At 43.2% G+C, this 22,753-nt stretch overlaps 1 protein-coding gene across 1 annotated transcript in view; it reads right to left on the minus strand.

Annotated features, from left to right (window-relative positions):
* ppip5k1b (diphosphoinositol pentakisphosphate kinase 1b) overlaps positions 1–20,323 on the minus strand; it is a 31,862-nt gene extending 11,539 nt beyond the window's left edge. Inside the window, exons 1-25 of the mRNA XM_070908096.1 lie at positions 20,129–20,323; positions 19,137–19,332; positions 17,148–17,238; positions 16,716–16,801; positions 15,933–16,087; positions 15,326–15,427; positions 15,022–15,183; positions 14,080–14,201; positions 13,120–13,221; positions 12,871–12,957; positions 12,407–12,482; positions 11,987–12,096; positions 9,851–9,936; positions 9,447–9,572; positions 7,686–7,730; positions 6,571–6,692; positions 5,376–5,558; positions 4,787–4,928; positions 4,314–4,537; positions 3,638–3,765; positions 3,382–3,496; positions 2,600–2,707; positions 2,389–2,505; positions 1,712–1,852; positions 1,397–1,505 (exon numbers count right to left, since the gene is read on the minus strand). Of these exons, the coding sequence (XP_070764197.1) occupies positions 1,397–1,505; positions 1,712–1,852; positions 2,389–2,505; positions 2,600–2,707; positions 3,382–3,496; positions 3,638–3,765; positions 4,314–4,537; positions 4,787–4,928; positions 5,376–5,558; positions 6,571–6,692; positions 7,686–7,730; positions 9,447–9,572; positions 9,851–9,936; positions 11,987–12,096; positions 12,407–12,482; positions 12,871–12,957; positions 13,120–13,221; positions 14,080–14,201; positions 15,022–15,183; positions 15,326–15,427; positions 15,933–16,087; positions 16,716–16,801; positions 17,148–17,238; positions 19,137–19,332; positions 20,129–20,323 (3,130 nt within the window). The remainder of the gene's footprint in view (positions 1–1,396; positions 1,506–1,711; positions 1,853–2,388; positions 2,506–2,599; positions 2,708–3,381; positions 3,497–3,637; positions 3,766–4,313; positions 4,538–4,786; positions 4,929–5,375; positions 5,559–6,570; positions 6,693–7,685; positions 7,731–9,446; positions 9,573–9,850; positions 9,937–11,986; positions 12,097–12,406; positions 12,483–12,870; positions 12,958–13,119; positions 13,222–14,079; positions 14,202–15,021; positions 15,184–15,325; positions 15,428–15,932; positions 16,088–16,715; positions 16,802–17,147; positions 17,239–19,136; positions 19,333–20,128) is intronic.
* Between the last annotated feature and the right edge of the window lie 2,430 nt (positions 20,324–22,753).

Raw genomic sequence — 22,753 nt, forward strand, 5'->3', positions numbered from 1 at the left:
ATTTTTAAAGAGAATTGTTGATTGTTTCATATTGTTCGAGGTGTTACCAGACAGCAACAAAAAGCTAGTTAGACTGCCGTCATGTACCGTAACATACAGCTGCTCATAAATATAGCTACAGCTATTCATATCTACACTTTGTCAAGCACAATACTTTAACTATGTACCTCTTTTCACAGAAGACTAATTATTAAATGACATTTCCTGCAATTTTAGAACAAATTATCTCAAAACGCTGGCTCACATTTTTTCACAATTAGCTGGAAACAACATGGTTTATTAGTCACGCTGCTGGGTAATATTTTTTGGAGTGCTCTACAAATTAATTCCAGACCTAATGAGCTTATCAAGTGTACAAGACTGTACTGTTATAAACCTCCCTCACTGTGTGCTCATCGTTCATCTTAAACAGTGATGTGAACTCAACTGTAATATGTGCTTGTTTATACGGTGATTTAAATGTCATTAGTCTGTCTGGTAACACCACAGCTCCGTATGTGCATGATTGTCCCAGGATGCAATGCACAAAGAAAATGGAGGAGCTACTCACAGCTGCAAATTAAATAAAGACAAAATATTATTGTATTAAATCTACTGCTTTCACTTTGTGAAGTTTACTTGGCAGCAGCCGTCCCATGTTGCACTTTGACTGACGAGAGTTGGCGCACGTATTGAATCATTTCCTGTTGTTACAAAACTGTGAAGCACCTTGTACACTGTTTTGTATGTTAACAGCAACAACTGCACCATGACAGTATATAGTACACATACTGTCAACAATGACTATCTATGTAGTATGGAATCTGGACACATTCTATATTTCAAAGTTCTACAATATTATTGACTTATTTAAAAGAGTCCAGTGACTCAATTTGATTTCCAGACGTTTGCTTAGTTTCCTGTAAAGACCTCAGAAATAAGAGATAGAAACACCAACAGTATGTTCCCTATGTTGTCACTTTATCACCCAGCAGGGGTATCAGTATGGTTCTCTGAACACTATGTGACACCACAGACCTGTGAACGCAACTCTCTCCGCTGACCTCTTGCCTACATAGTTTGGAGTCTGATCCTGTTCGGCTGCTGCTAAGCTAAGCTGGGATGGAAGCTATGTGACTGTCAGAAAGAGGGGAGGGGGGGGGGGGTGATGGAAAGAAAAACAGACAAAGAAATAAAGGAGGAGACAGAGAGAGATATGGAAAGGTGGGAGGGTGAGGGGGGGGGGAGTCACAGCCGGGGCTTGTGATGAGGGGGAGGATCAGTGGTGACAGGTGGAGATAAATGTGTTGTGAGGTCATTGTGTCTGCTGGCATAAACACACACACTCACACTCACACTCACACTCACACTCTCACACACTCTCACGCACACACACACACACACTCGAGGTGCCCACCTAGGCCACTGGTTGGTTTGATCTCAGGAGACTGGCGTGAACAGGAGGGGAAGAGTCGGTGGGATGTGCAGCCTTTGGAGGACTGGGTGGGAGAGGTCTCAGAGAGGACCTGAGTGGGGCCATGGAGACCAGGGGGTTAAGACTGAGACGGCTGCCACAGTAAATCAGGGACCTGATGTCTCCCATTCAAACAAAACGTTTGATATAAAAACAGAACAAAGACACTGAAGAGAGAAAATAAAAAGCCAGTCTGGTTCTGTCATTATTAGCTTCACATCCTGCCTCCTCCTGAAACACCAGCACTATGTTTGGTACCTCCATGGAGCCCGTCTTGCGGTTACGGATCATGGGGGACCTTCGCTGGATGTTGATTGGCTCAGAGACAGGAAGTGCCTGGTCTGGCTGGTCCTGGGAGAGGTCCTCCAGACTGCCCTGATTGGGCTTTTTGTCTTGATTCTGATTGGTCAGAGAACACAGGAAATAATTGAATATATTGTTGTCCACGGAGCCACGTGCACAGGGACAGACAGCGAAACCACCTGAGCCGTCCTACACCAATCAAACATGACCCTAACAAATGTTTGTCAACATGGTTATCTTCACATACGAGAACATGGCAGAGTATTATGAACAAGGATTTGTTTTTATGACTTTTTTGAACTGAATTGTTTCCAGTTGTTACTCACACAGTTCACAAAACTTAGTTAATCATCACTGAAGAAGAACTCTGAATGTAAAACCAAACTTTGTGTCCAGCAAAGGAAGATTAAAAACCCTCCACTGTTGGCAGTTCACAATTAATTACCAGAAAGTGGAACAGTGGTGGAAAGGCCGCCCCGATACACAAACATACAGAGATGAAGTCATTCCTCCCCTTCCAGATACAGTCCTGCAACTCTATGATTCATCAAACTGGTACAGTGAGTGTTCTCAAACATAACAAACACATTAGGAATATATTCAATGACGCGCACACACACACACACACACACCTCTGAGGACGCTGGTCGGAAGCCGAAGCCAAGAGGTACGTTCTCCTCATCCTCACACCCTTTGACTCCTGGACTGAAGTGAAGCTCAACATGGAAACGCTCCTCTGAGGAGGGGTCCTGCCCACCACGCAGATATCAAGACAAAAATAAACACAGAGGTTCCGCGGAGACGCCGACTGAATGTCAAGGACAAGGACACAGTTAGGCTGACCTTATTGTTGTCTTCATACAGCATGATGACTATCTGGGTCATGTAGTTGAGTTCAGACACAGCACTCAGGTAGTCCATTGCCTGCTTCCACTGCTGGTCCTTCTCCTCCTGACACACACACACACACACACACACACACACACACACACACACACACACACACACAGTCAACACATGCAAACGACACCTTCGACACACACACATGAACTAACACCCTTATCAATAAACCACCTGAATAAAACCAAAATAAAATCACGACAACACCACGAAACAAAAGGCGTCACGTTTGAGACAACGAGGTGATAATGTCCTTATCCTTCATAATCTATGACAGAAGATATCGATCGTTAGGGCTCGGCAACGTAGCCATCTCAGTATCATGATATCAACGAGATTTGTCCAATATGAATGTACGATGATGACAAATGTGTGTCTACATTACACACAAACATAAACATTAATAACTAATTATTTCAATACGAACTTTACTGTCATTTAGTGAATCCTGCAATGAAGTTTAGGGATGTTTGGAACATTTCTGAGGTTGAACATGTTAATACAGTCGATTTATAATCCCATCCAGTAGACCTCTGCTAATATATTCATCACACCCACCAGGCTGACTTCAACTCCATAAAGTCTCCATCCGATACGGACGTTTACCTGCTCGCACTTGGTGCAACTTTAAGAATAAGCCTCTGTTTCTAGATCTCCTCTTATTGTCGCACATCACCCTCAGACACAGAGAGAAACTATTCAGACATGATAAAATGAGAGCGTACGTCCAGCAGTCCTCCGTAGCGGAAGACGCTGAGCAGCGAGTGGACGTGGCTCTCGCTGGTGAAGTAGAGACGCGTGCGGACGTGACGACCAGGAGACATCACACCACGAGAATACCTGGACACCAGAGGACAGGGAGTGACCCAACGCTTGTCAGTCAACACAGTAACCTCTATAAACACACACACTCTATATGTGCTGAGCATATATACATGTAAACATGTTTGTGTGTGCTTCAGGGGCGGCTGGTATTCTCACAGGGGGTGCAGCTTGTTAACGGCCTCGTCCTCGTGGGTCCTCTGCAGGTCCAGCTGGATTTTCTTCATTAGAGGAACACAGTAAGCCTGAGCGATGTCCAGTTTCTCTGCTTTGCTGATGCCATACTCCTGATACGGATATGAAAGGAAAAGAAAAAGCCATTTGAACACTTTCACGCACTTCTTTTTAATCTACTTCTTCACGGTCATGAGGGGGCGGAGCCTCATCTCAGCATATTTTGGGGAGAAACATTATCCAGCATCACAGGACGAACACAGATAATAAGTGACACATTCATGCAGGTAGCAGAATGAACTTATAACTGATGTAGTGTTTCACTGTTTATGGCATACTTTATAGCTCGTTTTCTTTCTGCTGAGTCACAACACTGTAATCTTGCCACAGGGATCAATAAAGTTAGATTTTATGCTCAAAGGGGAAAATTACTGGCTTCACGAACACCATTTAATGCGATAAATGTGTGAAATTATCAGCAAAAAGTCTTATGATGATATATTTGTTCAAATAATGTGACATTCCTCGACTCCTCCAGATGACTTAACTACATACGTTTTCTTTTCTGGCGTACACATTTTATAGAAAATGTAATATCCCAATATTAAAAAACAATTCAGTACTAAAGGAAACCCAGTTAAGGGGTGAAATCTCCTCTAACCTGCGGTATGACGATGTCAGCCAGGGCGCGGGACAGTCTGAACAGCTCCAGCGTGTCCTCCAGTCCGAGCGAGGCGTTGTGCTGCGAGTCGTATTTGATGCAGTCGTAGATGTCCGGGATCTTGCTGATGTCGTAGCGGCCGTTCTTGGTGCGAAAGTCCCTCTCCAGTTTGGACCAGCGCTGCAGCATCAGCTCCAACGTCTCGCTGTGGTAAAGCTGCAGGTCTGGTGGAAAAACACAAGAGGACTAATCTTGTGATTTTTAACATATTGTAAATGTTAACGCAGGTGACCGCCTCTGAAAACACACTCGACATTTCATTACATGGACACGTTTGAACTGTTTCTGCTTCTGTCTGGCTCATGCAGACTAAACCAACAGAGTAAATCATTTTAATAACTTTTCAAATGCAGCTGCATATCTTTTCTTCTGCACACCTGAACCTCTATACAGGTACAAGGCCTTCACACTACCTGCAGACTTGGGGTCCTCCAGTCTCTTGCGGATCTGTGAGGTGAGACTCTGGATGAGGGCGTACACCTTGTCACAGGTTTTGACTGGATTCTGTATGATCTCCATCGAGTTCACCAGCGATGGGCTGCCAGTCGGTGCCAACTGGGACACAGAGGAAGCAGAAGGAACTAGAGAACACGTTCTATGTAACATCATATCAAAGAAAGCAGCCAGACAGGACTTGTTGTTTGGTATAAAAAGATGTTTAGCATCAAAAATTACAATTATATTTATGAGGTGGCGTGAAAAGAGATTTTGCTGATACCCTAAAATGATGAAGCTGCTGAAGGAAATGAGAGATGAGGACAAAAATGGGAGCTAAAGGCATCTAATATTTAGTCTTTGACACTTTATTGCATTCATTACTGCACTGGGATCAGCTTAAACAAGCCACATCGTCCGTGCAGTAAGTTACAATGAGACTTGCATAACAATATTTTCACAATTCTTTGGAAAAGTTGAAATATTTGAATGAAGTCTTGTGAAGCAACTGTTTACACTGAACATGTGGAAGCTTACTGGCTTCAGCGTCTCAGGTTTGCCACATACCTTCTGATAGTCGTCCTGCGTGAACTCCTGGCCCTTCTGCATGATTTCATGCAGCCTGGCCTTCACCTTCTGCTGGCAGTCAGTCAGAGAGTCGCTGTCGCTGTCCAGCAGTCCGTTCATGTTGGCACTCTTCACCATCTGAACCAGGATCGGAGTCAACTCCCCCTCCAGAGCCAGGAGACCCTGCAGAGGAACCAGAGAACTCCACCTGAAGTAATTGTGTGGCATTTGTGAGAGAAATACATTCTCTACATGCAGAGTGACGTGTTTCAGAATCGGGGCTCTTTTTCCCCCCCGAGAAACTAAGGTCTTGGAAAAAGTATTCAAGCACCTTAATTTTTCTTATTGTGGATCTGCAGCTTCTTAAAATGCGACTTAGTCTTCTGGATATTTAGACAGAAAAGCCTGTTTTCACAGTCATTTATAAAATAAAAAGTGTCTAAAGACCTTTAATGCTTAAAATACTTCCCAATATTTCATTTTGCATAAATCCTCAAATCACATTTTATATTCCATCAAGCAGAGCTGAAACAAATAGTAGACGAATCGATTAGTCTGATTGGTCGGTTGACATGAAATTAAATCTGTATTTATTTTGTTAATAGATCGTCTGTTTGTAATTGCCAAATATTTGCTTGTTTCTCAATGTGAAGATTTTCTACATTTCTTTGTGTTTTATGATCTAATATTATTCACTGTTTTCTGACATTTTATAGACTCAAAAGAGTTCTTAGCTGCAGGCCAACTTTAGAGTCGCACTACGCAGAATACTGTGTCTTCAAAAGAACTGCAGCTGTATCCATATCAACACATCACAAACAGCCTGTACACATGCATGCATTACTCCACTATGCAAACTCCTGTATGTAAAACATGAGACTCAGACTCATAACCAGAAGATTTACATAATGATATTTATGCGTGTTTAATGCCTCATCCTAATCGCTGCTGGCCAATCTGAACCGACATTAATTACACTACAGTGTTCCCCGATAAGAAAGCATCCCTTATCTACTGTGCAGTAAGTCCCCTCTGTTACTAAAGGTGATACAAATACTGATCACAGTATTTTTCACTCAGTGGACCTCAAACATCCAGAGAGATATTCTGTCCCCGAGATTTAAGCCCTCACTCAAGTGTTTAAATAACATCAGCTATACATGACGTAGTCTTTCAGGTCCGTGGGCAGAGTTACCTTCGCGAAAGCAGCGGCTGTCATCTGCACCCGGCCTTCATCAGAGGCGTAGATCTTCAGGTCGTGGCGGTAAGTGCTGTGCAGACGCAGGAGGCCACAGCCTGGAAACCCAGCATAGTCACCTGGAAGATTGTACGCAGGGCTGGTTACAGCCTTGAGATATACGGCACAAAACTTTTCTCAATTAAGAAATGGAGGTAGTTGAAAGAAAAGAGAAAAAAATAAAACGGTGTGCTGATTGTCCCCAAAAGCACCAAGGATTTCCATTAAAAACAGGCACACAGGCGATACAGCACCTGTGCAGGTGCGACGTCACTTTCAGTTCAAATACATTGTCCTCAAAATGCTTTACAAGATTTTGACATGGCTCTTTTCACTTTAATGTGAACTTAAATGGTGAAGTTTACACTATGAATAAAATGAAGTGAAAGTGAAGTGAATAGATGTTGAGTAAACCCCAGAAATGACTGACGGCAGCTCCCCTGGAGATGGGATCAAATACTTTTGATTTCCTACTTGAAGAGAGACAATGAAAGTCTTCTAACATGCTAAATATACTGAAATGAGTGTAGCTGTAGGAGGTGGATGCATACCAGCGCTACAGATCAAATCACACTGAGGCTTCATGCATTTGTCTTTAGTGCTCAGCCTGATGTTAAACTATCGACTACCTTTGGTTATCATGCCTCATTTGACAAGAAAGATCTGGGACGCGTTGGGGACTCACCCCTAATCCAGGCTAAAGTAGACTGGCTTTCATCAAACAAACAACAACAACCCAAGAACTCATGGGAAGAAAATGCAGCAGGATTAGTGCGAGATGATCCGCGTTAGCTTACGACACCAAACTGCAGTCACTTCAGCTGCCTGCGTGTGTTTGACCAAGTTACCAAAGCAACATTCGCTGCGGTGGATCACCTCGGCAACACATCAACGACGACACAAACAATCCACAGCAACCTCAATGTCGGACAAACCGGACTAGTCGCCGGGTGAAATGAAAGAAAATCATGATGAGGGGAGATCAGAGCACGTTAGTGGACAAAGCGACAAACGCGCAGAATGAGTGGAAGAGGAGTGGAAGAGCGGTGATGTCCAGGAAACCCTTCTCTTACCAAAGTCAATAGGGGACTCGCAGCCAAGGGACCGGCGGTTACCGGCTAGTAGTTTACACAGAGCAACAACAGGTAAGAAGAGAAAGGCAGAGTTAATAGACAAAACTTGTGGTGGAGGAAGAAGTATGAGAACATCGGCTGGGATGAGAAAACGGCCTTCTTTTCATAAAAGAAAGAAGCAGGAGAAGGGACAGACTGCATCTACCTTCAGTGCTGCTTCAGGTTGTTTTGCTGTGCAGTCGTTTTTTCATGCATTATACAATGAAAGAATTAAGAAGGAAAGCCTGGAAAGAAAAGAGTAATGCCACCGAAGGAAAGTGACCGAGAGAGAGAAACCGTTTTGAAACAGGCAGGTTTGTCCGCTTACTCGTCGTATTTCACTCTGGTTAAGAAGGTCAGTGTTACGTTTTATTAAAGAGTAACTCCAAATACATTTTGAATGGAGGAAATGCATTTCTACATTTCTGTCTCGTGCACAACACCCAACATCTCGGCTGGGTGCGGTCAGGTGTGCTCAGCTGTGCTCCAGTTCTACTGCAGTGCAGAGGGGGTGTACGGCATGTGGCGACCACTAGATGGCAGCGAGAGCAGTATTTTCCGCCTGGGTATAGTTAGTCTTTTAAATATCATTATCCGACGTGATACCCTGAAATAAATACTGTAAAAACAACAGCTGGCAGTATTGTTAGTGACAGCGTTTCTTAAAATTACAACCTTAGAAGTAAAAAGCAGCAACCTTTGCATCAGAATGTTGAAGCCAATGAGGAAGTGGTTGACAGTACAATCTCAACTTAAGGGCCACTTATTGGCTTGTAGTGGTGCTTTTGACCACACGGTCTTCATCAGCAGAGCAGAGTTTGCTCAGTTGTCATGGAACTTTACTCGGAGCACTTTTAGGACCTTGACTTAAGATGGTTTGGCCTACTTTGTTTCCGAGGTCGAGAATGACGTTTATTTAGATGCAGTTCCACCAACGGCCACTCTGACTGCATTGAAGTGACTGAGAAATTCTCCAGTTTATTATTATTAAAACATTTTCCACAACAAATGCTGAATAATTCTAATGTGGGTCTTGTGGTGATTTGAACGATGATTGTTCCATTTAGAAGAAATTAAAGCAGCACATATTAAGCAGGACGTCGGCATGACTGAAAGGTCTTTCTGGCTTCAACACTCAGTTGAGGTGGCTGCCAGGTGCCCTCCTCCATCCAGGCTCCACCTTGTTTCAGATTTTCTAGACCAAGACAGACTTGAGTTTTTTTTTCTACAGTCTTTGTGCTGCTGTGGTGACAAACTATCAGCAGCCTCTTCCTGTTTTGTTTTGTTTGTCCATTAATGACGCCAAGTTGATGAGGTAATGACGTGTGTGACAGCCTTAATGACTAAAATGAAAAATACTTATATAACTACGAAAGCGAATAATGAACGATACAAAAAAAGATCGGGTGGCTGCGGGAAGCCTGATAATCTGGCTCGCTGACTCTAAAATAACTTCCACCTTCGACCTTCTTTGACACGCTGTGCGTCAGCTATGTAATGTTGACAGTTCATAAGGCAGAGCAGCCTTGAGTGACAGAAGAGAAGGACTGGAAATAAATTTACATTCATGCTTTCTTCTGTGAGACAAAAAAAAGAGAAAGAAATCAAACATTTTACACCATGAAGAACTTCATTTACATCAGAGCCAAAGCAGAAGGATCCTGCATACTGTAGGTACATCTGTTAGGCCACCGTGAGTGTGAGTGTGTGTCCAGCGGATACCTTGACCTCCAGGGTACATGCAGCGAAAGGCCCTGCCCAGCTCCTCAGCCTGAACCCGGCCTGCAGGCGTCAGCTCTCCCCCCCACTTCAACACAAGCAGCAGAGATGGACCGTCCTTCTTAGAGTCTGAAAAACAGCAGCGTATTGTTACACACACACACAAAAACACGCACCATGTGAGTACAGCATCACCTTAAACCCAGACTTTGACACAGAGTTAAAAAAATTTGTTCAACTTTAACGTAAATTTGCCGTCATCCTTCATTTAGAAATCAGATTAGAGTCGTCTGTTTACGCGTGACCTCTCCTGACCTCATACACACAGCACACAATGTAAACACTCAAAGTTCAACAAGAGTTACTGTAAACACTAGTTCTGTGTGTGTGTGTGTGTGTGTGTGTACCTTCTTCTTCGCTTGAGGCTTTAGGTTGGCCGTTACGCAGGTACGTCAGCTGGACTTTCCTGTTGATACCTGAGAAATGACCGTACCTGGAGAGACCACACACACACACACACACGTATATTCGTATTTTGTTTAAATATTGAACGGAACACATCTGAAGTTTAAATAGCCGACAGAACAACAACTGATCATACACACCACCGAGTACCAATATTAGCAAATAGTTTAATGATCATTCAGTCACTCAGCGGGAGCTTTGGATCAGCTTAAAGACCAGTAGCTCTAACGGACCTCAACGTGTAACTCTGTGTGTGCGACTGCTTTTAAAATGGTGCATGATGAAAATCAATGCCAACTTTAATCGTGTCGTTATTCTAAAAAGTCACACACACACACGTCAGGAGCCTCCACTTGCCCGACGCACTGCGCTTCAGTAAGAATGTGGCACATCCTGCAGACTAATGGCGGCATAGTGTTATCTAATAGGACAGGCAGCTGAGCGGACGCCTCAAAAAGCCTCACGATGACGGACCCTGAAACCAGATAAGTAACTGATAGCAGGTCAGATTCTCCGGATTCCTGACGAAGACCCACACTTAAAAGAGACGTCAGCACGCCGCTCTTTGGTGGAGTAATTCTTCGTTTGTATTAACTGGTTGCTGATCACAGCATCACACACACTCCTGTTATCAGTCCTGGAGGCATTTTTCCCTGATTAACTTCATCCCTCCGTTAGGAATACAAAGCACAATTAAGAAGGAAATGGCTTTGTGCATGTCTTTATGATTTCACATAATTTATTCAGAGGTGTATGCGCTCTAACTCTGCCCAGCACCAAACTAGCTGCAGAGCATAGTGGAGCCTTTCAGAGCTGAAGAGACGGTGCTCAGACGTGGGCGGAGACCAAAACGGAGCTAAAAAAAAGAGTGAATATTAGACTTACGTTCACCAGGCAGCCAGAAACATAACTCCAAATGAAAGCTTTGGTTGTTTTGTATCTGCTGGAAGCGTAAATAGTTTTCTATCTCAAAATGGAAGCTGCTAATATGTTCAGTTATTGCAGGTTTATTTGAATGAGCTGTGTATGAGCTGGCAACAGAGTGACCAATCATCTTTCACTGAGGTGGGTTTCAGTGGAGTGTTGCCTTTTACCCATGAAAATGAAGTTATAACTATCTACTTTATAACACATAATATTTTCTTCTACTCCTGTTTGGATCCTTGCATTTCGCGCAAATGTGATAATCTAGAAATTCCAGATTATTTAGTTGTTGCACTCATTCCAATCTCTACGGTGAAGAGCACAATCACTAGAATGAGTGTAAATGCTGATGAAAGGCAGGAGGAAGACATCAAGAGTCCACTTGATTTGTGGTGAGAACAACATGCACACAAAGCAGCACAGCACACACTGATTTACACACAGAGAAACACAGTAAAGTCACCAGACATTTCACTGTGTATGTGTCCAGTGTTAATGGCTAGAAATGAATGGATGTTAATGAAAATGACACACTTAAGTGTACAAAACATTAGGAATACCTTCCAAATATTAATTCACATTTCTAATCTTGCACAAGCTGTGTCTAAACTACCTGTTAATACCCCGTCACCTACAATCTAATGGGTGAAACTGATCAAATAATCACAGCTATATTCACCAGATAGAGAAAAGGTGCTCCTAATATTTTGTACACATAGTCTATGTAGACTAAAGACAAGGAGGGTGGTAAAACCTCATCCTTTAAAGTGAGAAGGGAGAGGGTGCGTACTGAGTGTCATTCAAGCTGGATTCCCTTTCGGAGAGAAAGAAGGAGGGACGGGTGGGCAGGAGGAAAGACAAGAGGAGGGAGGAAAAGATAAAGCAAAGAGTTAGAGACTCAGGAGGGAGGGAGCGAATCAACCTCAACATGTGTCTGTGAGTACGACAAAAAATGACTGAACCCTGGTGGAGTGTTGAAAGATGAAGCTAGTTTTTGCATCATGAGAGTGAATGAGTGCTGATGAATAATGATGATGATGATGATGGCTGATGTTGTGTGTTGGTGAGAGAGTGTGTGTGTGTGTGTGTGTGTGTGTGTGTGTGTGTGTGTGTGTGTGTGTGTGTGTGTGTGTGTGATGGGGGACGTCACTCACATCTCCAGGACAGTCTTCAGCTGCTCCAGTTTAGATTTCTTCTCCTCGATCTCACAGTCGTTGTGCTGGCCCAGTTCAACCAGCAGCAGGCGGGCGATATCCAGCACTTCCTGGAAACACAGAGGCAGTTATCCTCAATTTGACTCTTATCTTTTTAAGATTTTACTTGGCAGACTAAACACACAGGGGAACCTCTGCAAATGACTGAATACCATATCAAAGACGAGAGTGACAGTGAAGATGGCGGCTTCAGAAGTGTTTTATAAAGAGATGATGACAGGATGTGTGAGTGGATTTAGACAGCCAAGTATAAATATTTAGACAACAATTCATTCAGTCATAATCTGCAGAAATGAACCGGCGGAGGAGAGGGAGTGTGAGAAAAAGAAAGGCCGAGAGATTAAAATGAGTCGCACTCACCTGCAGCTGCTTCGGCTTCTTCAGCTTTAGCTTTCCGGACTTGTAGCCTCCGTACTTCTCAAACAGCTCAAAGAATCTGACAAACGGAATAAAACAGCAGGATTAGGAGACACAGCTACACTGGATGAATGCAAGAGCTTTAAAGTCAGACGTGTTTGACATGTTCGTCTCTTACAACACGTGGGCAGTTTGCAACAGGGCCGAGTTTATGCAGAAAGATAATATTGTTACCACCTGTACTTTGTAAAATAGACCACTAAATGCAAATATTATTATTATTGTGGGTGTTCAGTCCTTCAGTTTTGTTCTCACACCTTAATCTTCTTATCCAGTATTTTCTGGTTAGATGAGGTAAACTGTACAATGATATCTTATTCAAACTATTTCACAACAGACCCGATCTTTGAAGGACTTGCTGACAGAAGGAAGGGGAGACATCTTAATGCTGAATCTGAGAGACTTACAGAGGATGTCGGACCTCCATTTTCATCTTTTGCTTTGGTGTGCGATCTCCATGGCGGATGATGGCAATAACACAGCGCAGCTCCATCCTGCATGAGGCAGAAGGGGGGGGGGCGGGACAACATTAAAATAAGACAGACGCTCATCACTCACTGCTCGTGTCACTGACAGACAGACTGAGGAGATGAGGCGTGCGTGTCCGGTCAGAAATGGACATTATTAAAACTGGCATTTTGTTTTTCAGAACATACATGGTTCCTGAGGTTGTCGGGACGATGGGGATGTCTTCGGCCTCCATGGGGATGGACCAGGGGATGTGGAACTGGGGGGCTAACTCCCTCATCACCATGTTCCTGGTGAAGCAGAGAAAAGCAACAACAGACTTAAGCATTGAGAGGACTGGAATCAGGTTAAAAAGTAAATATCACAGAGGACACGAAGCAGAAGTAAACATGCCATTCATTCCGCTGGCTCCTGATATTCAAATATTTTGTTTCAAAGATTAAAGTTGTGTCTCAGATTTCCAATCCAAAAAGCTTAGACCAAACACAATGCTTGTTCTTTTACTTAAACTCAAACTAGCGACTAAGCTGCTACCAAGACGGTGCAGGTCAGATGACGCGAGCGCATCAGAATAAACACTAATATTCAGTTTGCAAAGTGCTCCTTCCTGTAGACACCACTGTCTGCTACCTGACCATCACACCCTGAGGAATTATGTTCATGCCAGTGCACATTGCTGGAGAGAAGCTGCATTTCCTGCGTTTCTATTTGTAAAATTTATGAGTGTTTAGTCGTAAAGCTTCAGTTACTTTGCCTGGAAGGAGAGGTGATAAATCAGAGACAAACTAAGATGTAAAAAATGACACCGGGGTCCTCCGAGCTGTCCAGAGCTTCAGATAAATTACAACATGACAGCTTCAAGGCAACATTTACAACGAGGCTACAACAAGAACATGCTAATGAGTGCCAGAGACTTCAGGTAATACAGAAAACAAGAAGAGGAGACTGATTCTTCGTCGCAACGAGAACTATACAATCCATCACAGGCCCCGACACGACCATGTTTATCACAAATTAGAGCCTTATTCTGACATAAATATATATATATATATATATAAAAAGATATGTTTATATGTCAGTGAATCTGTTTATGCATCAGGAAGGTTACTGGTTTAAGTGTTCATGGGCTGTAAGCTGATGTCACCTACCCCAGGACTTTGGCACAGTCGTCGTAGTACTTCATGGAGTTTTTGACGAAGCTGAAGCCGTTAACGTCACAGACGAAGGAGTGGCCGTTGGCTCGGAGCAGGTCGAACCCACACACCGTTTGCTAAAATCACACACAGAGTACATTTACACACTCCATCGATGTGTGTGCCGAAATGTGGAGAGCAAAACAGGTGACACACTGACTATCTAACAAGGAACAAAGAAATCACAGATACAGTTTCTGGAGCGATGAGGTCTGGAGGACACGATCAGAGTTTTTTTTAATACGGTGAACGTCTTCATTAAAACGCTGATGCACTCCAGTCATCTTGAAGACTGAGAAGCTGCATGAAACCAGGGTTTTAAACTGAGTTTGTTTATTGTTCCCTAAAGAACACAAGAAAGTATGCTATCATCATCATCATCATCATCATCATTTTCTGAGCCTCACGCTGTAGTCATCTTCGGTTGCTTGTCAGGAGTCCAGAGTGGAGTCATCATTAACAAGCTATGGGTGTTAACGGAGTCAGCACCTGAGATCTTCCCTGCTTAATGTTTGCTGATTACATCACTGTACATAACGTTGGCCAGAACAGTGTGAAATTAATGAGATATTATATGCAGCTTGCAAGTAAAATAATTAAATATCAACAGTTCTGGGGGCTCCACAACTGTCTGTGTTTACAGTAATTCTTTAACATGGGTTTAATGAGCCAATGGCACAAGGTCTTACAGTGTCGTGCAGCTCAACACAAGTTGTATTTGGATTACTGCACATAAAAAAAGGTACCAGTGGAGTTTTTGACCACTAATAATAAATAATGCAGTTTTCAAAAACAAATGCAGGTTTCCTTACAATCTCAAACCCGGATCTGGATCTTTTCTTCGTCTTCCTGCACGCTATGCTGCTCTACAACCTCTACATGACAACAGAAGTTTACCTTGAAGGCCAGGCAGACCTTGCGGGCCACCAGTTTCTCCATGGCGGTCAGCATGACGGGATAGCGGATCTCCTTCCCCTCGCTGTCCCTCTCCACCTTTCCGTCCAGGGCAGGAGATTTCCGGGCCTCCGCATGGGCGTAGTCTGGACCCACTGTGTAAACCTGAGATGTCCAGAAACACCACAGCTGATGATAATGATGTCTTTACTTCACCAACTGGACAGACGCATGAGTCACTAGTGTAAAAAACTCTGTTCAGGCAATGAAACACCTCCATCAACGGCCAAGTGAACGTGCACAGTACCTTCACATCAGTGCCATCTGTGGGCATGAACTCCTCATAGATGTAGGATCCAGTCTTTCGTACGCTGCTTTCTGGGGAGTACACACTGCTACGACTCCCTATCTACAGCAAAGAGGTAGAAAGAGAGACAACGAAGTGGAACTCAAGTCAGTTTTATAGTCATTTTTATTATGCCCAATATCACAAATCACAATTTGCCTCAAGGAGCTTTACAACACCCTCTGTCCTTTGACCCTCAATTCAAATGAGGAAAAACTCCCCAAAAACAACCCTTTAACAGGAAAAAAATGGAAGAAACCTCAAGAAGAGCAACAGAGGAGGGATCCTTCTCCCAGGACGGACAGACAGGAAATAGATGTCGTGTGTACAGAATAGAAGAAGAAGAAGAAGAAGAAGAAGAAGAAACAATGGAAGGATGTTTTTTTTAAATCAAAATAACATTCACTGACATGTAGGGACAGTGACTCTTTATGTAGCTCAACATATTGAAACTTTTAATAAAGAGTGTGACCTCTTCTTCCTGAAGTCCTTGTTGAAAGTGTCTCTGGATCAGATCGTCGGCCAGCGACAGATTTTATTTTCCCTGCGCTGCTTGTGAGAACGCTACCTTTCTGAAGAGTCTCTGGCTGCCCCCTCCAGCAGATGTTGGGTAATAGATGTAGACATTGTGGTCCTCCGCACACACCGGTTTCTCCACGAAGGGTTTAGGGAAGACCTCCCCGTTCACCTCAACATGGTCCTCCCCCTCCACCAGGTTACACTCTGCACAGGGTGAGACTTTAGTTTTAAACTCATTTTACTTCTAGGAAATCTTTAAAAACACAAGTACAAAAAGTAAAAAAAAGCAACAGTGAAGCTACAGACGAGAGAAATACAGAAATAAGTCTAAATACTCAGCAGATGTACAATCAAATCAAATCTCTCTGCTGATCGGGGATTTGAACTTTTGACCCTTTGGTCACTAGCCGTCTTTAACTGCTGCATTCACATTACCGTCTAAAATAAGACACACCAGTTGGCAACTGGTGTGTTTGTTTACCACAACAGAGAGCGAACCACCAACTGTGCCTTTCACATCCACTCATACAACGAACCCATTAAATATTTATGTCTTTTATTCATCCTTTATTAAACCAGGACATCTACTAAGATACATTATCTCATTTCCTACAGGCACGTGGCCAAATAATAAATTACTAAATAATAAATAAACAGCATTGTGATATTTACGACTTTACAACTTTAGATTTATAGGAGGAGGAGACAAACAAACTCGTCTACATTCGGAAAACTGACCTTGGGTTCTGGTTCTTTTGTTGTGGTTTGTTAACATAAATCAGGCGTTCATACATACAAACTCATTTCACACAAAGCTAGAGCCCTTCCTCACCTTCAGGGTTGTCGGGGTCTCGGTTTAACACAGCATAACGAGGCAGGTCAATGCCCTCTTCCTGTAGGATCCGGTACACTTCCCTCCTGACAGGGAATCAAACACGGCAAGAAGAGACTGAATTAAGTTTGTGTTTTGCACGAGGAAAAGTGGCAAGACCTTCGAAATGAAGTGCCCATCTCCCACTGCGAGGACGAGCTCGTCCTCGAGTTTAACTGACATGGAAACTCTTGTTGAGGAAACAGTGAAATTCAAGAGTGACAGGAGGTTTTCTGATGCAGGTACAATGACAGGTACATTCCTTTTTTATGTTGTTCAGAGAACAAACCTCTTAAATCATGGAGTTTGAAAATAACTGTCAACGTCAAACTCTTCAAACTACTGACAGTGTGTGTGTGTGTGTGTGTGTGTGTGTGTGTGTTCAGACTGTACCTGTCCTGTATGAAATACTGCATGTTGAGGTCATTGATGAGCAGTGGATTCCTGAGCTTGACGTACTCCACAGCTTTGTCCAGAGGGAAACCTGAAAAATCCCCAGTCACATGAATAAAACCTGCATCAGCTCGTACAGCAGCTTTATCAAACCACACTTAACTGAAGTAATACTGAGTTTAAAGTAGTAGTAGTTTCCTGAGCAGAAATACTTGCTGCAAGAAGCCACATGAAGACCAAAGTTGAGCCCCCACCCCCCCCCCCCACTCTTGATGTGTCATGGTTTGATCCGCCCAGCTGATGCATTGTGAACGGTGTAACGTCTTGAATCTGTTGTTAGGTGTTTAGCACTTTTAATGGGCCTTTAAGTCAGATGTTAGTGTGAGCTCCAGTAGACGGCTGCCTGTTTGAAGTTGCTGTACATTTATGACTTCACATCCTGCCTGCTATGGTGCTCATTTACATGGTCTCATATCATTAACTTTAACTGTGAACTGAGCCTCCATCTTGGATTATGGCTCAGGGGAGTTAACCGTCACTTTCTATCTGTTGTTAAAAGTTTCTTTCAGCAGGTTGTTTGAAATATTATGAGCAGCAGCTCATAAAACTGGCAAAGTTAAACCTACAGAACCTGAAATCTACAGACTGAAAAAGTCTCTGCACACCTGAATACAGGTGACAGGTGCGTTGGAGGAAAGCACAATTTAAATAAAAATGAGAAAACTCTCCCACACTGCTGGAATATTTATTCATTTACAATGTTTTGGTCTCTTCATCAGAAGAGCAGAGTAAAGCTTTAATGTCCCAGAGGGGCAGTCAATAGTAAACATTAAATATATATATATAAATGACTTTATGTACTGTGTCACCTCTAGGAAGGTAAAACCTTCCTGGTATCTGATGAGGGCCGATCAGACCAAACGTTGTGAATTAATAAATATTCCAACAGTAAGCAAGAGGCGTCTCTTTGTTATTCATACTTAGGTTACTTCAACAGTTAGCTAGTTAATGTATGATATGTCCCATCATCATACATAAAAACAGTCTCATGTTGCTCTGCATGAGACAGTCTGTAGGAAAAAAAAAATTCTACTTTCCAATAATAACAACAACACAGGACTCACACTGTGTTCCCAGGGTCGGAGCAACCATACAAACATCTCATTCTTTTAAAAATAGGATGGAAAAAACCAGTCGCACGTGATCAACTCTGACTCAAACACACACAGAAGGCAGAAGGAAACATTACGCAGACAGTATGAATGCATGTACAATATATATGTAAAATACTGTGGTGCCGCTTTCATTGATCCTAATGTTTGAGCTCTTAATGTAAATGTTCCCGAGCATCATTTAAGATGGAGGACATTTTCATGGAGAGGTGTATCGATCTTCTTCATCTAGCTCTGCCTCCGTAAACCACACATCTGGGAAATAAAATGAATTACAAGTCTTAAATAGACATTTCCCATTGAGACATTCCCATAAACTGGTTGCTGCCTGGCTGCCTGACACAAACCTGGCAGACTCTCTGAAACATGGCCAGGCTTTTTAGGTTCCACCACTTCTCAAGAGAATACAGAACACTTTACTTTACTTGTTAGCTCACAGTGAGATTGCCTCTCATTCCCCAGACTTAGGGATGATTTACTTTAAGATTAGGGCAAGCCTTTTCAAGTGTTTTGCTAGAGGACTGTAATCTGTGTTTTAAAGCTTTAAAAAGGTATCGTGTTATTTATGGGAAAGCATGATGCAACTGCAGGACACCAAGGGTGCATGTGAACTGCTTAAAGTACGTGAGAATTTATCTGAGGATAACCAAAACCAGGCTTTACCCCATATATGTTAGTAAACCACGGTCGTATCAGTTCAGGCTGGTTCAGCCAGTGAAGTGTTAAAACCTCTCACGCCTCTCTGGAGCATTACAAGGCCACGTTTCCCCTCCACCTCCCGGCCTCCGTCTCCCCTCATGCAAACGGGATGTTTTACCTTTTGAGTGGAAGGAGATGAGGCAGTCGCAGAGAGGCCACTTCTCCACAGGTTCCTCCAGGATCACCTCCTCCGGAAAGATCACCACGTTGATGTAGTCAAACTTACAAAGGCGCTCCAGGATCTGAGTCATGGGCTTGGATTTGGACTTCTTCATCATGGCACATATGCCGACCACAATCTGCCGCTCCGGGGGCTGATGAAGAGGACGGGGAAGGCCAAGGGTAGAGAGGGGACAGACGGAGAGAGAAGGTTAGACGGGGTGTTTGTAGGAGAGCGTACAGACAGCGCTGATACCCTGGGTGTACTGGACCTGATGGTTCTATTGTGAGATGTTTGGTAACATCCATGTAATATGCCAACTGTAGACACCTTAACAGGCTAATGCAAGTATATTACCAGGCTAACTTCTTAGCTTTGAGCCGAATGCTAATGTCAGCCTCAAAGGAACAGCTTAGACTGATAAAGTTGAGTCTAACAACGAAGAGCTGAGCCTGAGACGTCCCCAAGAGGACAGCATGGCTGGATGGATTGACATGAAACGTTGCACAGTAAAACAGAAACACATACGGAGACAAAGACAGCATAGAGTCCTGTTATAGCTACAGGACTAAACTGCGAACCAGATGCCTTAAAGTTGTTTATCTCCTGCATCGTTCTCACGCCAGCCTTTGTATATTTCCACTGTCCACTTCCAAATTAAACTTTCCTCTTTAAAATGTCCAGGCCTGTTTATTTCATGCTTCTCAAAAATGACCAAAGCTTTGGCTTCCTGTTCCAAAATTATAGTTACATTATTAAGTCATTATTAATAGTATTAATGGTATGCATAGTTTATAAGTGCAACTAGTTCTGGGACATTTTATGATGGACGCTGCTCATAAAAAACGCTTAAACAAACACAATATAGTAATATATTAACTTTGATGTAAAGTGGTCACAGCCAGAAATACAAGGCACACCTTGTACACCTGAATTAACACTTCACTCACCGACTCATCTTCATCATCCTCCATCTCCTCTTCTCGAAACATCTCATTCTTCATGCCTGTCTCCATCTGGCCCATGTCCTGCTCATCATCTTCACAGCCAACCACAAACAGAGGAACGTCTCTTTGACCCCGCCCCTGTCCTCCCCCTGCTCCCGGTCCCGCTCCTGGTCCTGGTCCGTCGCAGGGCTCGGACATCACGAGCCCCTGTGTAACATGGCTGCTTAGGCCGGCTCCTCAAGCAGCTAAGCAGGAAGAAACCCAGTCGGCTGCGTTACGCCGTCACTAGATGACCGACAGCCGAAAGCCTGGCGATAAAGTCAAGAGTCCGTTGGTGTTTCTGGGCCAGCTGATAACAGATACGTGCGTCTGTGTTGAGGTAGAAAAAGAGGAGTGGATGTCTCCAGAGGTAGAACAGAGGGAGTGGACTCCACGTGAGTTGAGGTAGACAGTCAAGATCCTGGTTGTCAAAGTCCCTGTGTCAGGACAGAGGAGGTCTGGCTCTGAGAGATAACATGTTCCAGTCCGGAGACTCCGCAGTCATCTGTGCACCGGCTTTCTTGGTCTAGGATTAAAAGAAAAGGTCAAATAAATGCATGGAGAAACTGGTTGAGCAACTAGTTCAAAACAATTGCTTTAGGTGAAAACTGTTAAGCAACTTTTAGCAGTTGACACACAGCACTTACAGCTTGAATAAATATCCTTCACGTGAATAACCGGTTGCTGAAGTGTTGCCACATCCACCATTTGTGAAATAAACGTCAGGGCTGCAACATCAGCCACACAATAGAAGAAAAACTTTATTGATTCCTGAGGTTAACAGTCAAGAGACGAGAAAAGGGTCGCTTTTGTCTTGAAAGAATTTCTGATATGTTGACTATTTAAATATTTACACACTTATCGATCCACAGTGAGAGGGTGTTTGCATCAACAGATATGGTCAAATGCACACTGTTAGTTTTAGAAATAGCAACAGCAGGAATAAATCCTCCATGTGCAAATGATGTTCTTGTTCCCCTGTTTTTCACCCCCCCAACAAAATTCATTCAAACTTAGCAATAAGACTCAATCATCAGGGGCAGGAGCAACTCTCAAGTGATCACACGATTGATCCCATGTACGCTCACAGCAGGAATAACCAATCAAAGACAAGGATTTATCGTACATCCACCATATTGTTCGAATAATACACATTACATACAGCAGGAAAGAATTTCTGCTGCTGGTATTGAAGGATAATTCAAAAGAAACACATAATAAAAGATAATTTAGCACCACGTTGACGAGTGCAGTCATTTAAATCAATGCCACCTCTGATAAATGCAAATGTTCAAATCAGATTCAGATAACAGGCTGACACCCTCCAAGTTAAACATATCGCTTCGGCTACATGTATAATAATTATTGTACAGTCGCTCTTTAACACGTGTCTGAGGCTCTTAAATTTAAGGGCATTAACTAAGGCAAGACGTTTTATTCTTTAACTCTTTTTTTTTTTTCCCAGTCTGGGTCACGATCCACACTTCACTGACTCAGCACAGTTCATTTTCCAAAGAGCCCATACTGCGGTTTGTTGTTGCCACGACGACAGGGCCTGAAGAGGAGCCGGACCGTCTCTCCATTGTGTCCTGTGTGTACGTTGAAGTGGATCACGTTACTCTGGTTTCACTTTGCAGACGGAGACACGTGTGAAACATCCCTGACGGATCCAGTTCTAACGTCGTGTTTATCATAATTATTAAATCTATTAAAACTACACATCTTATATCACCTGGGGGGGGGGGGGCGCGTAACCATTCCTGCTAAATAAATATATCTTACTCCGTCCGTGTCAGTCTGCTGTTCTTTCTGTAGTTTATCAGCCGGCTTCACAACATACTGATGCAACACTGAAGTTGTTTCTGCAATTGTTTTTGAGTTTTCTGCTGTGTTTTACACAGAGGCATTCTGGGAAGTGGAACAAAGACAGCTGCTGTTTGTTGTCATTATCTTTCCTGTGATGATGGTCTGAAATCAAAACTATGGAGTTTAAGTCCATCCTCTTAATGTGGCTTTCCAGTTCCCACCCAGCCGAAGAACTCGTGTTATGCTTCATGACTGTGTGAGCTGTATTCTGCGGTTCTTCCATCGTACCTTGTTCCATATACTGCTGGTAATAACTAAAATACAGCTACGGCTCCTAACGCTATAAAGAAAACAATCATTTACAGAGCGCTTGATGGAGACTAAATTCAAGCTCCAGAGGCACAATAAAACAAATATACAGCCGTTTATAAAGTTCTGTTTTTGTTGAAACTACTTTAAAGAGGTGTACAGAGAGGTGTTTCTGTTATTTAGCCTTCCTCTTATAATATAATATAATATAATGTGTGTGTGGTCACTGCTCATCTGTTATCTGATCCGATGCCACACAACAAACAAACAAAGCTGTTATGTCATTCTCTCATAACGGAGCCAAAGCCAGAGAGCGAAGTGTGAAATGCAGCCAAGCTAGAAGGAGAAACTTGCTACTGTAGTATGTCCACAAACAGGAGACGCAGCCAAAGCCAGTTCATGTGTCTCTCATCAGTATAGTCTAAACCCCCCCCCCCCTGCCTTCAAACACCGCCAGCACCCTGACCCCACCAC

This window comes from Enoplosus armatus, chromosome 6 (genome assembly GCF_043641665.1).
Source record: "Enoplosus armatus isolate fEnoArm2 chromosome 6, fEnoArm2.hap1, whole genome shotgun sequence".
Lineage (NCBI taxonomy): Eukaryota > Metazoa > Chordata > Actinopteri > Centrarchiformes > Enoplosidae > Enoplosus > Enoplosus armatus.